We start from the raw sequence: 16,642 nt of genomic DNA, 5'->3' as shown, positions 1-16,642 counted from the left end.
AACAGAGCAAGGACTTGGTCCGGGGCCCACGGAGAAGCCAGAATTTAATCCTAAAACTTGCGGGGCCTTCAGCCAAGTCTCTATGCGCACACACGAGACCTTATCCCCTTTCGCACTCACAACTGCTTTGTGAAAAATTTAGCCTCCTCTTGCTTATTTATTTCACAGCCAGACGGTCCAGGCCAAGGGATGACGACACCCAGGCACCCAGAGTGGCAAAGAGCACTCTGCCCTGCCATTCGCCAATGCCACCCGCAAGGCAAGGCAGGAGGGAAAGTGAGAGGGGCTGTGTTTGAAACATGTGGCTTCCCCCAAGGAATTCTGGGAACTGTAGTCTGTAAAGGACGCTTGGGAGTTGGAGCTCCATGGTGGGTAAACTACAATTCCCAGGATTATTTGGGATGGGGGGGAAGTGCTTTAAATGTATGGTGTGTGCACACAGACTGGCTGATTCCATACCATTATCAGCTGATTATACCGTATTTTTCGCTCCATAAGACACACTTTTTTCTTCCTAAAAAGTAAGGGGAAATGTCTATGCGTCTTATGGAACGAATGCATGGTCCCTGGAGCTGAATTGCCCAGGGGCGAAAAGCAGATCATGCAATGGCGCAAAAACGTGGTTACAAAGCACGGATCCACATGGATTCTCAGGATTTTTGCATTGGGCTACCCCAAACTCACTGTCAAATCACATGTCTGTGGCCACAGCATGAACCACAAAAATCATACATCCACTGTTTCATTCTGAATATTTTTTTTTCTTGTATTCCTCCTCTAAAAACTAGTTGTGTCTTATGGTCAGGTGCGTCTTATGGAGCAAAAAATACAGTAAAATGGGGGGGGGGTTGGGGGGGGTCCCCTGTTCAACTGCCCCAGAAGAAAATGGGAGAAAAAGTCCTTTTCAACTATGCTGACAAAGAAATCCTCATTTCAACAGCAATAGTAATCATTCATATTACGGAAACATGTGAGCCACCCTGAGATCTAAGGATAAAGGGCAGTAGGCAAACAAACAAACAAAGTCAACAGAATTAACTGTTCATACACACTGAAAACAGCATCAGCATCCCGCAATGCAGCTGAGAGATCACAAACGTTTGTTGCTTCCTCTCCCTGAACTTTTCCATCCCCGGTCATAAGTAACTAAAAACTTGGACTTGAGTTTGCTTATGTCCTCATCCTTCCCAATCCGTTTGTCCTTTTGTGTCGTGTCTTTTCAGATTATAAACCTGAAGGTAGCGGCTATTTTTTTGGGGACTCGGGAGCCAGATTTTTAAAAAATCTCTGAATAAATGATACACACAAACAAGTTTTCCCACACACTGAGATTCCTTGAAAGCTAAATGCAGCTACTTCTGATACAGGAGCAGCCATTTATACTGCCATCGTCCAGCACCTTCCTCTCCGCCTGCGGGCTGAGATGCAATAGGGAAAGCCAACCCTGTTGGATTACCCGCCCAGGTTCCCACGGCACGAGGGAGCCTCTAACCCACTAGGCGCCATTCCCCCGGCTGTGCAAGAGAATCTCAAGCTCCTGAGACAAGCCGGGAAAGGCCAGGGAACCTCTGGCATTCCTGGGGGGTGGAGAGGTGCTGCGAAGTGCCGGCAAGGCAGCCGAATTCCCTTGGCTTGCTTCCACGGCCTGTTCTCTGGCTGAGCCAGCGGTGGAAGCCAAGAACATACACAGCGTGTGAATAAACAGAGGAGGCCGGAAGAGGACCTGCTCCCAGCCAAGCCAGATACGGAGCCAAGGCTTAGGACACCGGGCCTCGCAGATTCACCTACTGCCCTACAAAGTGCAAAAATAGAACCCAGGTGTCCGGGCACTCTGCTGCGACTGCTATGCCCCGCTACCCTCGCACAGTGAGAGGCAGAGTTCAGCGGCCTCCTCCTCTCTTCAACCCAAAGAAGCCACAGATGATTCCCAGTGAAAAGGAACCACAAGCCTCAACTCCCCTGGCCGAAACTTAGTACTCTAGCCACTAGGCTCCAAGGCCATCCCAAAGCTGAGAAAATAACCCAGATGCCCAGGGATTTCCCTCCACTCTGTGCTGAACCCCAAATCCTGTACCTGAACAAGGGCAGTTTCATCACAGCACATAAAAACAAGTTTCAGCTAATTCAGGGCAGTTATTTATTTATTGGCCAAGGATTGAAGAGAGCCGAGTTCGTATTATTTCCCCTGCAGCTCAGCAAAGAACTCTTCGGGTGACCTTATGCCTCTCCCTCGCAACCTACCTCACTTTGCAGGATCGTTGTGAGGTTAACATTGGGGTGGGGAGACCTCACGCACCGCCCTTGGAGGCCAGGTGGGATAAAGATGCAATTAAACAACTTCTGCCGCTATCAATGTCCCGCAAGATATCATGCACGTATCTTTCAAAGAGTATATTTGCATTAACCAAAGGCCGTAAAAAAAAAAACTAATTGCAATTCGCCAAACTGCAAACAACAACATGCAGCATAAAGCAATTGCAAAAGACAAAGCATCAAAGATCTTTTTTTATTCCTGCATGGCAGGGGGTTGGACTAGATGACCCTGAGGACTCCCTTCCATCTTGACGATTCTACAAAAGGGAGTCACAGCCCATAAGCATAATCTGAGAGTTCGTACCTAGATTAACTTCTGCCAGACCCCCTGATATCCAGCGCAAATTAATGCAATATCGCATAGCTCTCTCTTTCTAACCTTTCTTGCCGCCAGAACACAAAAGCGCCGTTTTAAGTGTCATAAATCAGTTCGTGGCACACGCCCCCCCCCAAAGGCAAATAATTTCTGCCGTAGCAAGCCTGCTTCCAGGAATTAGCAAAATCGATCTCTTAAAGGGCAGGTTAACAAGTCATGTGTGATGTTGTCCTATAGCAGTTATCCAAGGCACCCAGAATCTAAGCTCCATAAAGGTATGCAGGCCTGGGCAGCTCCGTTGGTTAGCGTGTGGCACTGATAACGCCAAGGTTGCAGGTCCCGATCCCCATATGGGGCAGCTGTGTATCCCTGCATTGGGCTAGATCAGGCACAGGCAAACTCGGCCCTCCAGAGCTTTTTTGGGACTACAACTCCCATGATCCCTAGCTAACAGGACCAGTGGTCAGGGATGATGGGAACTGTAGTCCCAAAAACATCAGGAGGGCCGAGTTTGCCTATGCCTGGGCTAGATGACAGCCAGGGTGCTTTTCAGCTCTAGGATTCTAGGATATAAGGCAGCAGGCATCGAACATCTCTCTCTCTGGAGCAGCAGGGAGAGGAGAAAGCAAAGGGGCAGGCGGATCAATCTGCGCCCGCCAGCTGTTTCCAAACAGAGAACGAAAAATAAAACACACACACACAGAGGGAGAAAATGCAGCCATTAGGTTGCACCGAGCCTGATAAACAGTGCTATTTGCAGCCTTGCTCAGTTAGCAAAGCTCGGCCGGGCAGCTGCTGTGCACAAGCAAGGCTGACAACCGAGAAGGGGGTCTGCCTGGGTGCTGGGCCGCCATCTCCCCTATGGAGAGGCACCGCTGCAACGGCAGGCCCAGTCCCCCGGGCACCAGGCGGGCCTTGACTTGACGCGAGCTCCGCCGAGGCCTCTGGGGCCTGCGGCCTTGGCAAGGCCGAGCTCCTCTCTCTCTCGGTGCCTCTCCAGCCCCCCCTCCCTCCACCGCTTGGAAAGCAGCCCAGAGGCCCCTCGCTCAGGCCAGGCCTACGTGAGCCGAGCGACGGGCGGGGGCCCGGGCTAGGCCAGGAGCAGCCAACCAGCGCCCGGCCTCCTTTCCTGTTTGCCTGCTAATTTCGGCTGGGAACACTGCGCTGCCATTGGGCGCCCGGCTTGAATGCGCAGAGCCCGGGCCCTTTGCCAGATGGGCTGGCGCTGGCTGGGCAGCCAGGCTGCTCTCGTCTCAGGGAGAGCTGGACTCAGGGCAAATGGAGGGGGAACAGGAGCCCCGAGGAAGGAAAAACAACCGTGTGCAATGGGGGAGAGGGGACTGCATGTTCAAAAAGTCCTCCCCAAAAGCTTCGCGAGGATCTTCTGCAGGCACCTCGAATCCTGCTTGCAACTGTAAAAAAAAGAAATACCACGCCAGATCGCAGGCAGCAAAAGTAACTCGAGCATCGCTGCTTTTTCATTTCGGATTCTGAGAGCGCCCTATGCGTTTTTAGAAACATAACTGAGGGTGCAGATTCAGTTTCCTGCACTTAGGGTTAAAATCATAAAAGAGACATTATTCCCACCCTACAATTCACACAAACAATTCTCTTTCAAAAGTAATTTGAAAACTGAGCAAGGCCCATTTTAAGGCACACGAAACAAAAACAAAAAAAAATGGCTTTGCATAAAATAAGATGTGGCCAAGGACTAAAGGAAAATGGTATTTTTACACCTTATTTGCACACGCAAGCTCGTATTGGAGACATGTTGGTATATATGTTTATTACTCTCTTCTCAGCATTCCTGACAGATATACAAATTTGCGTCGGCGTAATCTGCATTGAGTAACCCTATGGTAACTACCACCTTGAGTAACCCTGTGGTAACTACCACCTTGAGTAACCCTGTGGTAACTACCAGCTTGGTTCTGCACTCCTGACCACCAAGCTGCCCTCCGCCCCGACCTTTTGCCTGTAAGCATATAATAATAAAGGGGGTGATTGGGGGTAATGTACCTATTTATCATGCTTTAATACACATTTGAGCACAGTAAACTAAGTCATGGTAACCAGTCTGTGTTAATTACCAAGCCCTCTGGAGCATGTGCTCAGGGTTGCCAACTGCACCGTATTTCGCCAGGCCATTCGGCATTTTTGCCTCAGGTTTCGTATCAGATATTTTACTTAAAATAAAAATAACTTTTTATTTATATGCCGCCCATCTGACTGGGTTGCCCCCAGCCACTCTGGGCAGCTCCCAAGAAAAACAGTAAAAACACGATACAACACACTAAAAATGTCCCCAAACAGGGCTGCCTTCGGATGACTTTTAAAAAACACGTTAACTGATTTCCTGTTTATTTAATAACTTTAATTACTTATTTTAGTTCATTTATATCCCATCTGCTCAAAGTGGCGTACAGAGTTCTCCTCAAAACAACCCTGTGAGGTAGATTAGGCTGAGAGGCAGTAACCGGCCCAAGGTTGCCCAGTGTCCTACGTGGCTGAGTAGGATTTGAACCCTGGTCTCCCAGGTCCTAGTCTGAAGCCCTAACCATTGCTGGATAGGAGCCAGGATTGTAGGGGAGAGAGGGAATCTTTCCCCCATGAAGCTCATACCCTCCACCAAACCAGGCAGGGACCCAAAATTGGCAAGGCTCCACTCCTTCACAGGTCAAATTCCACCAACTTAACCAGGCATTTGTAAAATCACGCATTGGAAGCACCCGGTGGGTCTTGGAGGGCAACGAAGGTGCAAGAATAATTCCTCCTTCCATTTTCAATGAGAGAAAACCAACTGGCCAAGAATCACGTGTTTGGGGGTAGGTGGGTCTGCATTTATTTCCCTCTTGGCGAGAATCGGGTTTAATGCAAGTCTCTGAAGCCCCCATTTTCAGCAGGGCCCAACAGATCGTGTTATTTGGACTGGGGTATCAAGGCCACATCTGCACCACACATTTAAAGCGCTACGATACCGCTTTAAGCAGCTAAATAATTCTGGGAGTTGTAGTTTGTTTGGGGTCCTCCTCACAGAGCTACAATTCCCGGGGCTGCCTGCGAAGAAGAGGGCCTGACAAACCACTCTGGGAACTGTAGCTCCCAAAGGAGAACAGGGAGGTCTCCAAACATCTCTCCGCACCCTTTGCAAACTGCAACTCCCAGAATTCAATGGGGGAAGCCATGGCGGGACTTTAAACATACGACGTGGCCGTGACCCCAAACTACTTTCTCATCTGAACGGCTTCAAAACCCCTCTGCAGGGGGACTCTCCCCTCACAGGGTGAAAAGTTCAGGTCCAGCAGTTCACACCGACTGCGAAATTTCCGAGGCATCATTACAGGGGTTCAGAAATGAACGGTTTCCAGGAAGCACAAGTGCGCTGAAACCTGCCTCAAGGGCATCTGTGCAAGACAGCCTGTGCCTAGGGGCTGTGACATTTTGGCTTAGCTGTAGCAAAAGTAAGAATTTTGGGACAGGAGGAAGTCCTCTTCTGGTTTTCAAGGAAGGAGAAGCTGGTTCAAGAGATAGCGAGACGTGGGGCACAAGACAGGCCTCCAAAGAAAGGAACGCTCATGGGGCTATTTCAGCATCCGCCGCCCCAGGCAGCAACCTCAATCTGTCAAACGGTGGAGCCGGCCCTGGGTTTTCATGAGGTCACAAAGAGGCATTGGATCGTGGGCAACGGCAAAAAGCAAAGCCTCTCTTGAACCACATTCAACTCTCTGGAAAAGACAACTGTCCCCCCGATTTTAACCACAAGTTTATTTTCCATTTCTGGAGCAAAAGAGAGGAAGGGAGCGAAGGCACAATGTCACCATCCGATCGCCAGCTGCTGCTCCCTAGACTAGGCCATAGCGTACGAAAAACACTGGAGTGATTCAGACTTAGTCCCAAACCATGGTTTCCCACTGTGGCAAGAAGCCAGGGGGGGAACTTCGGCTCAGGATCTCCAAACACCCCCTCTTCTTCCATTCCCGCTTTGAGGCAAACCCTCACTTGCCGCTGTCCAATACAGCTTGCGCTTTCGCTGAAAACCAGGAACCATGGTGCGCAACCATGGTTAGCAGGGCAGGTGCACTCCTAAACAGGCTATGGTTTGCCTCAAGCCAGGATCGGACGGTGGGTGGGGGCTCATAGCTTACGAAGGGAGGAAGCACCCCCCGTTTTCCTTGCCGTTGCATCTTAATGGACTCCCGATCATGTCAATGAAATGTTCAGGCGGTGGCGGCAAGCGAAAAGCAATTATTTGGGCAATACTGAAGTTCTGAGCACTGAAAATTCTCAAAGATAGACTCCAGACACATTTCACATGGAGCAAGAAAAATGTCTAACCGCCCCCCCCCCCAGTCCATTAACCTGAAGTGAATCCGGGGCAACAAATTTTCTGGTGTGCCATTGAGCCCATTAAAATCAATGTGCGGTGATCAAAGCACTGCTGAGTAATTGAAATACCCTTGAAACTTGCCCCCCCCCCAATCAAGGCACTTCTTAGGCCAGATGCAAATGTCTGTTCCCCTTTAAAGGAAGGGGAGGGAAGCTTAATGATCTATAATGGGACGAGGGCGTCGAGAGAAGCGCAATGTCTTCAGAAGCGAAACATGGCATATCAGTTTCAGCTAAGGGACCTGCAAGCTATGATTCTAATACAGGGATCAGCAAACGTTTTCAGCAGGGGGCCGGTCCACTGTCCCTCAGGCCTTGTGGGGGGCCGGACTATATTTTGTAGGGGGATGAACAAATTCCTATGCCCCACAAATAACCCAGAGATGTATTTTAAATAAAAGCACACATTCTACTCATGTAAAAACACCAGGCAGGCCCCACAAATAACCCAGAGATGCATTTTAAATAAAAGGACACATTCTACTCATGTAAAAACACACTGATTCCCGGACCGTCCGCAGGCCGGATTTAGAAGGTGATTGGGCCGGATCCGACCCCCGGGCCTTAGGTTACCTATCCGTGTTCTAATATTTCATTTCCTAACACTGTTTTTTTAAATTATTACCCAGATTCCAGGGAGGGTGGTTGAAAGGCAGGATCTCTGGTTCTGGAAGGCAAGCGTAGTGGTTAGAGCTTGCGAAAATGGTAGGCGCCAGGTACACAATTTCTACTCCAGATGAATTAATTCACAACAGCTGCCACCTGCAAGTTCCTCACCCACTAATTGCTCAAGCCCCTTTTCCTAATTTCAGGTGTGCATTGGCAGCGTTTCTGCACCAAGAATAAGAAGAAACTTTGCACGCTCTCAAGGAACGTTACCTTCATTATTAAAAAGCACCTGCATTTTTATTTGTTTGGAATGTATTTGCATGGTCAATTAGGCTACAAGAGACTAGTAGCCTTGAAACTGGAGGCAGAACTAAAAGAAAATTACCAATCACTTGGACTAGAATCTCTGTTCCGCTCATAAGCGTGCATTAAAAAACACACACACTCTTTTACCACCCTATCTGCAGGTAGAAACTGTGCTGGAAAGTTAAAGGGCAATTCCTATGTATTATCTGGACCTGAAAGCCACCACCCCCCCGAGGTCACTGAGTCCTGTCTCCAGCTTTTGGAAGTATATAGGAGAAGACTTCTGCAGACTTGACTTTCTTTTGCAATTATGAATAAACAACCTGTGCAGGTTTCGTTGCACAGACTGCTGGACGCACAAATTAATTCCTGTGTTCCCACAACCACTCTGCGAGGCTGCTCATGGTACAATCGCCAGAAAAGCAAAACGCAACAAACAAAGTGAGACGTCCAGTGTGGCTGGAGCAGAAACAGGCTATCCATAAACGCCCAGGGTCACATCCGTGGGCTGGTAGCAAATACAGTGGTACCTCAGGTTAAGTACTTAATTCGTTCCGGAGGTCCGTACTTAACCTGAAACTGTTCTTAACCTGAAGCACCACTTTAGCTAATGGGGCCTCCCGCTGCCGCCGCACCGCCGGAGCCCGATTTCTGTTCTCATCCTGAAGCAAAGTTCTTAACCTGAAGCACTATTCCTGGGTTAGCGAAGTCTGTAACCTGAAGCGTATGCAACCTGAAGCGTATGTTACCCGAGGTGCCACTGTACTAGCCTGGCCACACTGAACCTGTAACTTCAAATTGCTCCTGACTATTTCCTCAAGGGAATGTGGTCTAGTACATACAGGCGCCTTTACGAAAAGGCCGCCCTCCAGAAGTTCGGACTACAACTCCCATCAGCCCCGGGGCAACAGGTTGTTGAACAAAGGGAGAGCAGGTTTGGATCACGTGGGCCACTGCATTCAAATCCCCTTTTGACCATAAAGCCCAATGGGGAGGGGGCAGAGAAAGCAACAGGAGCGGTCCCTCCCAGGTCCTGTTCAGTCAAAGGCATGCAAAATGAAATGAGATTTTCTTAAATAATAATAAAAAACAGTGCCTCTGAGAGCGTACAAAGGCTTCTCTCTCAATGCTCCACAATTACAGCCAACCTCGGCACATCAGAGGTTTTGCTTCCTAGCACTGACTCTTACTTTATTTATGAAAACAACACTGGACATTTGTTTCAAATATTACTCCCGACACACAAGGGATGTTACCGCCTCTATATAATCACTAGCGGAGGAGATGGGAGCATCCTCAAAGTGGGTATCCTCAAAAGTCTCTGGTCCGTTCCCCCAACATATACCCAACCCTACCCACAGCTGACAACTGCCATGCTGAGCAGCCTTGGCCAAGTCACGACTCTCTCAGCCGAGCCTACCTTACAAGGTTGTTATGTAGATTAAAAACAAGGTAACCCTGTGCATACCATCCTGCGATCCTTGGAGGAAGGCTGGAATATAAAGTCAGTAGCCTGAGGTTACAATGGGGTATAAGGAGGGAATTTGTCTATGGACGGGGGCCAGGGCAGAGATGTTCAAAGAAGAAAATTATCAAGGATGCTCAACGCAGAAAGTGGCTTTCATGCAGTCATCCCATCCATCCCGTAAGGCTCATCAAAAAAAATTCTGTGTTTTAGGGACTGGGAATCCATATCAACAGGATGTTACCCAAAAGACTGCATGCATCTGTATCAACTCACCTGAGCCCTCAGGTGTACTTCTGAAGCCCTGCTCAGGCATCCACCTGGTAAGGTAAGTTAGGGTGACAGGCACACAAGGGCGAGGGCTTTTTGGCAAGGGCCCCACAACTGTGGAATCTGAACCCACGTGGTATCAGACAAGCACCGTATCTAAGGACTTCTGGCAGTTTTGCATGAAGCTAAACGACTATTCTGCTTTTCGGTGGCTTTGAACGTTTCAATGTAACAATGTTTGCAATAATTATTTTTTTAATGATTTTGAATTTTATATTGTATTGTGCATCACTTGTGAACCACTTTGGGAAGCTTTTCTTTTTCCCTTGAAGAGCAGTTTGCACACTTGTTAAATAATAAATAACCAGAAGTAAGAGGGAGAAGCGTTCCCCATGTTAGATTCCTGCACCACCACCCCAGAATACAATGTCACCCTCTGCCTCCTGGAACGCTGCTTTGTGCTTTGGTGCTCAGAGGGGCGAGATTTCAGGCAAGCCTCAGCCATAGAGCCGGTCTTGAAACATGCAAACTAGTAAAAAAAAAAGTGCCTTCTGAGCATGCACAAAGTACATATACCTGCCAAGCGTGCAATCGCAGCCAGCAACTTGCAGGTCGGAAGGGCATGGCCCTCTAATTAGGCCACCAGGAGCCCAGGTGCCCATTTTAGGAAAATACCGTATTTTTTGCTCTATAAGACTCACTTTTTCCCTCCTAAAAAGTAAGGGGAAATGTGTGTGCATCTTATGGAGCGAATGCAGGATGCGCAGCTATCCCAGAAGCCAGAACAGCAAGAGGGATCGCTGCTTTCACTGCGCAGCGATCCCTCTTGCTGTTCTGGCTTATGAGATTCAGAATATTTTTTTTCTTGTTTTCCTCCTCCAAAAACTAAGTGCGTCTTGTGGTCTGGTGCATCTTATAGAGCGAAAAATACGGTAATCGCTGGGTGCCTGGTGATCACAACCTCTGAAACACAGTGCAGGTGGGCAAGAATTCCTGTAATGAGGACTCCCCGAAGTCTAAAATGAGCAGGACGGGAGTATTAAAAACAGCTTTAAACAACTTACAACCACAAAAATAAGGCGGGTCTTGAAAAGTATGCATCTCAAACATCAAAAGAGGGAGGGAGTTTCACAGGCCAGCGGCTGCAGCAGAAGGCGCTCTCTCCCAGGCCACTGCCCCACAAGCTTCTGAGACTAGTGGAACAACAAAGAGCGTCCCTTTCACTGATCTTAGCACCCGAAAGGGTCTACAGGGAAGGAGGCAGTCTTTCAAGTATTTGGGGCCCGAGTCGTTTAGGGCTTTAAGCGTTAAAGGAGAAAACAGCAACACCATTCTTATGTCCCGGAGGACCAAATACCTCCATCTTTTCCAGCACCCCCTGCTGGTCATTCACAGTCGCCACATCTTCCCGAGTCACAGTCCCCGACATCCCATCATTAGTTCCCTCCGGAACCCACAAAGCGATGCATAAAAATGGCACCAGGTCGGGAAGTTAGGTTGCAAGAGGGGGAAACTGAGGCACGTCCTCAAAGCTGATGGTGGAGATCTAGCTCGCTGCGAGACTCGTGACGAGGACTTCATGGTCCTGGATCCCAAGGCTCCTTTCTCAGAAATTCCGGGCGTCACATATTCCAAGTCTAAGCTCCAGCCTTGGAGCAGCCGCTGCTACCGCCCCTTCCAAAATGGCGAAGGAACAAAAACGCAAAACAAGCCCTTAAGTCCTGACTCCTAGTCCACTCTTATCAAATTATCTCTCTTGCCAATCAACCTCCGTCCCCATCAACAGAAGAAATAAACCATATATGTGTGCCACTACTTAACAAAAAAAAAAAAAAAACCACCACAACCACATCATTCAGATTCCGTTAATCAAAATGCAGGTCACAAGTAAGGTGAGAAAACGTCTCACCCCAAGGTTCAAGATTCACGAACATCAGCCAAAGCAGTTCTGTGATTTAGCGCCAAGACGTTTTCTTCGACGCCAATTTTTGCGGCGCCAGATTTCTCCCGCCGCTGATTGTCCTCGTCCAAGCCAAGACTGGCTTGGGAACCCCAACAAAGTCTGGGTCAGGCAGGCCTGACACCCCCGTCCCACCCCCAAAAATTAAACCCTTCATTGGAGAAGAGCCATTTCAGCCTGGATTGGGAGAAGGCGCAACAGGGAGATCGAAAGGAAAATAACAGAACGGTTCCCGAATTTTCGAAAACGCAAGGAAGGCGAACTGGATTTTTTTTATTTAAAAAGGACATGGGGATGAGAACAGAAGGGGAATGGAAAGGCCGACAGGGAACTCGAGGGAAGAAAAGAAAGGTAAAATGCACAAAAAGAAAAAGAAAGTGAGTTGAACTGTAATTGAGGAGATAACCACAAATTTGGGATGCGAACAGGAAAAACAGAAGAACATGCCCCCCCCCGGTCAAACGGAGGAAAGGAGAAAATTCAGTAGCTCAAAAGAAGGAAAGAAGGGGTCTGTGTGAATGAGAAAACACAAAGGACAGGAGAGGCGGAGGAGAAAAAAATCCACGTGAATGGGAAAGCAACAGAACAGACAAGAGGACGACTGGGGAAGGAGGGCATAAGAAAGTCAAGGGAGAGAGGTTGTGTCAAGACGAAAGGGGCGCAGAACGAGGAGCAGAAAGAGATAGCCAGAAGGAAAAGTGAAAAGAGAGAGAGAACAGGGAGAGGAGCCAAGCCAGGCGCACATCTGCTGCCGCTGCCTTTTGCCCCTGGCAGTGCCACACTCACCCTCTGAAGGAGCCCTGCCCGTGGGCGACGTGCCTCCAGGGCCCTCTTCCTGCCCTGTTGCCCCGCTGTCCCCCATCGCCCACTGACCGCCGCTGCCAGCCCCAAGCCGAGAGCACTGATATCCCCAAATAGGAACTGCCCCCTACCTCCGCCCCCCGCGTCACAGCCTGGCACGGGGCCGGGAGCACGTGATGTACACAAGAGCCGTCATGCGCCCGCCGTCCGGCACACGAGGTCCACCGGCTTTCCCTGCCCGGAGGAGAACAGCCAGCAGCCGAGGCTGCAGAGGAAGGACATGTGCGAGGAGGAGGAGGAGGAGGAGGAGGAGGAGGCTGGGTTGGGACGGGTGCCAGTCCATTCCGCCTGCAAACTCCGGAGGGAAAAGCAGAGAGTGAGCAAGTTCCGGGGATGCCACAAGGGGGCGCCGGAGGAGGAGGGCAGGGGGGAAACCAGGCCAGATCTGTGCCAGGGGAATCACATGGAGGCGGAAGGAGACCCAATTCAGCAGAGAGCTTCTTGGAACGGAAAGGGTTCAATTGTCGGCAGGGCTGGGAGAGACTCCTGCCTAAATCGCTGGAGGGCCAGTGCTGCCGGTCGCTGAAATAGACAACACTGGGTGAAATGGACCAATGTATCAGGCGGATTCCTATGTTCCCAAAGGCAAGGTCATGGTGGGCTGGTGTCACAAACCAGGCACAGCGATACAGGACAGATAAGCACTCAAAACCAGATTCCACAGGTGGATTTTCCTTATCAAAAGTTCGGGGCCCGCAGCGCCAGCTTTGCAGGATCTCTGCCTTAAAGGAGAAAGTCTTAAAAAAAAAAAAAAAAAAGTCAGCGGCAGCCCCTACCCCAGCCAGCGGGGGCAAGAATGCCTTGGTGGGCAGGAAAGACAAACCAACTGAGCAGGAGCTGGGAATTGCAAAGAGGTGCGCTCTGGCTTTTAATAGGGCTGTTGGAGCGGGGGGGGGGGGTTTAAGTGCTGGCGCTTGACAGACCAGGGTCCTTGGTCCAGCTCTCCCAAAAGAGCGGCGACCAGTGACTTCTTTTAAAAGGCTATTCCAGGAAACAGTCCTGGAGAAATTCAAGGGAGAGTTCTTATTTTCTCCCTTACTTTGACAGGACCTCATTCGGGGGAAATTGGGGGGGGGGTTTACATCTGCGCCCTGGCAAGCTCCCTCTCCACTCCTGGTTTACCAACAGTTAACGAGAGACCTGCAGCCTGCGAGGCAAAAAAAAAAGGGGGGTTGTTTGTTTTTTGGTTTTTTTAAAGGATAAAAACACACACACAATTAAGTCCACACTGGCTTCCTGCCCTCAGTGGCACAGTGCCAGTTTGTGTCCTACCCAGCAACAGGCTCCAAGATCGTCCACGGGACGTCTAGCGGAGCTATTTGCGCAGCCCAGAAACCAAGCGGAGCGGACAGTCACGACACACCCACCCGGGCACGTCGGCGCTGCCATGGCCACACGCCCTTGCTCGCTCCGGTCGAATTCGCCCAACGGAGCCCGCATCCAGACCCAGACACCCTGCTGGCTGCCAACTTCCGAAGACCTACTTTTCACGAAGCTGAAAAGCACACGTCACACACCTGTGCCGTCCCCCCCATATAATATATGCATCTCTCTGTCACCCTGTTCATTCTTGCCTTAACCCAATTCTGAGATGATCTCCACGGAATTGACCTACATCTGAAATGACGCTCTGGCTGGCTGGCATACCTGTTCCAATCCAGTAGCCACTGCCTAATTTTAAATGCCCCTTTGGAACACCAAAACTTCATGCATTTTCCTGGCCAACCAACAGCTGCCGCCGCCCCCCCCCCTTGCCCCTTTCTCTCTCTCCCTCAAAACTTCGTGGGCGATTTAAACAGCCTAGGGGAGCAGCATCTCAGTACCAAAAGCGTCCACAATCTCCAAAATCCAAAACGCTTTTTTGAAAGCCAAGTTTTCCGAGTTACAAAGGACCTTATAAATAATCGTAAATAACAACAATGGCAAACATTATTAAGCGACTGGGTGTGCATTTCACTGTCCAGGCACGTTCCCTTTCAGGGATCGCTCTCCTCCGCTACTGTACGGAGATTCCTGCCAACTCACTTCTGGCAAAGGCTGCCAGATTTACAGGCAGAGCTTTGCGAAGATGCACCTTGCAGCTTTCGCTTGCCTCTTTTTTTTAAAGGCGTCCATTTAAACGGGTAATCAAAATCGGGGAATGGTGCAAAAGTAATAAAAGTGGAGGAGTTTCCCGGAATATTGGTCCAGGAAAGCAACAAAAAACCCTTTTCCATATGCACAAACCGTCCGATCTTGTATGCTTGCATTTCTCAACTGGGGTCTAAAGGCAGCCAGCAGAGAGAGAGAGAGAGAGAGAGAGGCCATGATAAAAAGATTGCAGCACTGTAAACAAGGTATGCGGGGAGATTAAGCAGCAGATCCACAAGCAGGAGGAGAGAGACATCACACAGCCTGTGTTGTTGATTTCTGGGCCTGTTCCATGATATTCAGCTCGCTGGCTAGGGTTGGTGACCAGACTTGAGGTTGGCTACAGAACCCTGCGCTCCCTCCTTGCTGGCTTACATTTGGCACATATCTCCACTGTAATCTACTAGATCTCCTTGCGGCCAAGAGAACACCCCCCCTTCCTTCTTTCCAGCTCTGCAGGATTACTGCACATCCGAGGCTCCCCATGTCGTCCTCCTGCAGCCGTCGGGTGACATTGACCAGCAAGATGCAAATAAAATAATGAAAAGAAAACAAGCTGGCCGGTTCACTCATTAAAAAATAATAATAATGAGAATAACAAGGTTACACACAATCCCCTCCCTCCACAAACACACACACACCCCATGGCGCCAGAAAAAGCTGCCCACAAGAATGGCACCCTTTAACATACTACTGAAGACCTAGATCTAGAAGTTTTTTGGGGGGTGAGAAGGGAGTGGGACGTTCTCAGGACTGCGCAAGGAAGGAAAGGAATGGAGGGCTCCAACCAGCCCTTTCCATGGAACCCCAAAACTCAGGCGCGCACATAGGTTGTGTGTTTTAAAATACACACAGCCCCACTTTGGAATCTGATGAGTCCGCAGATTTCCTCTCCCCCCCCCTCCCGCCCCACATATAGATAAATCGGTCGGGGGGAGGGGGTGGCGCGCGCAAACCATTGCAAAATATCTATATATCAGGGGCGCATGCCTCCCCCTGCGTTTGCGCAACCCCCTCACCAAATCGGGGAACTGGGTTGCAGATTTCTCGCGCACCCGGGAAGAGTGCAACACCCCCCCAAAAAAAAAACTGGGGAGGGGGGCTTCGTGCACCCCCACCCAGCCAGCCACCTTTCCTTGCTTTTACCTTGGACACTGCAAGCCATTCTCCATGGCTGGCTGGCTCTCCTGCGCCTCCTGCCCGGGTCCAGCCGCCTCGCCTCGCTCCGCGCGCGCTCTCCCCTCCTGCCTCTCCGCCTGCGCTCCTTGCCTCTCTCGCCCCCCTTCTCCCCCTCCTCGAAGCCCACTCCCCTTCAGGCTACACCCACCGCCCCTCCCCCATCCGTGCCATTGGCTCCCCCTCCCACCCCAAGGTGCCCCCCCCTACGCCCGGCGCGCGCGCGCGCCCTCGCAAGCCTTGCAGATCCAAGGCGCTTTTTGGCACGCCTCCTTCTGCTGCTGGTGCGCGCGCCGATTGGGCGCCGGGGATGCCACTCCGAGACCCAAGGGGGGGGTCTTCCCCACCTACCCAACCCCCCCACCCCCCACCCCACTTTCTGTGTTGGCAGCTGGCTAGCGCGAGGCTGCGGAGGGGCAGGGATCGCAGCGCGCAGGGTGCTCCGGCCGGCGGAGCGCTCCTCCGGGCTAGCGTTAATCCAGAGTCACACTACTTCTGTTCCGTGCATCGGATCCGGATTCGTTCCGAAGGTGGCCATCGCAGCGTCTTTACCCGGGACGTGCAAATCAGCTGGGCGTCCTACCTGTGTGCTCGGCGCAAAGGGAAGTGACTCCGGATTAAAGCTGCAGGACTGTGTGCACGCTTAATTGGTAGTAGACTCCACTGAAGCTCGGGGGGGGGGGGGCTTTTGATTCGGAAGCAAGCCTTCAGCTCAATGCAAAAGAATGGTGCGAATCCCCCGCCCCTGCCCCCTCCAAGGGCCTTGTGTGGGAAAGGGAGTGATTCTGATTCTTGCAGTCAATTCGGATTTAGAAAATGCAGCGCGACGCCGTTCGTTCCCTCTCCGCTC

The 16,642-nt window shown here is 50.6% G+C and overlaps 1 protein-coding gene across 2 annotated transcripts in view; it reads right to left on the bottom strand.

The window, feature by feature from the left end:
- HIF3A (hypoxia inducible factor 3 subunit alpha) overlaps positions 1 to 15,895 on the bottom strand; it is a 60,846-nt gene extending 44,951 nt beyond the window's left edge. The window contains exon 1 of one of the 2 annotated variants that reach the window (XM_081018731.1): positions 15,763 to 15,895. In XM_081018731.1, coding sequence (XP_080874857.1) covers positions 15,763 to 15,788 — 26 coding nt within the window. In that variant the 5' untranslated portion in view covers positions 15,789 to 15,895. Of the gene's footprint in view, positions 1 to 12,557; positions 12,700 to 15,762 lie in introns of those variants that run through there. The other variant, XM_081018732.1, reaches the window with a different exon arrangement.
- Between the last annotated feature and the right edge of the window lie 747 nt (positions 15,896 to 16,642).

This window comes from Podarcis pityusensis (assembly GCF_964106645.2).
Source record: "Podarcis pityusensis genome assembly, chromosome: 8".
Classification (NCBI taxonomy): domain Eukaryota; kingdom Metazoa; phylum Chordata; class Lepidosauria; order Squamata; family Lacertidae; genus Podarcis; species Podarcis pityusensis.
This window is presented reverse-complemented; position numbering and strand designations above follow the sequence as displayed.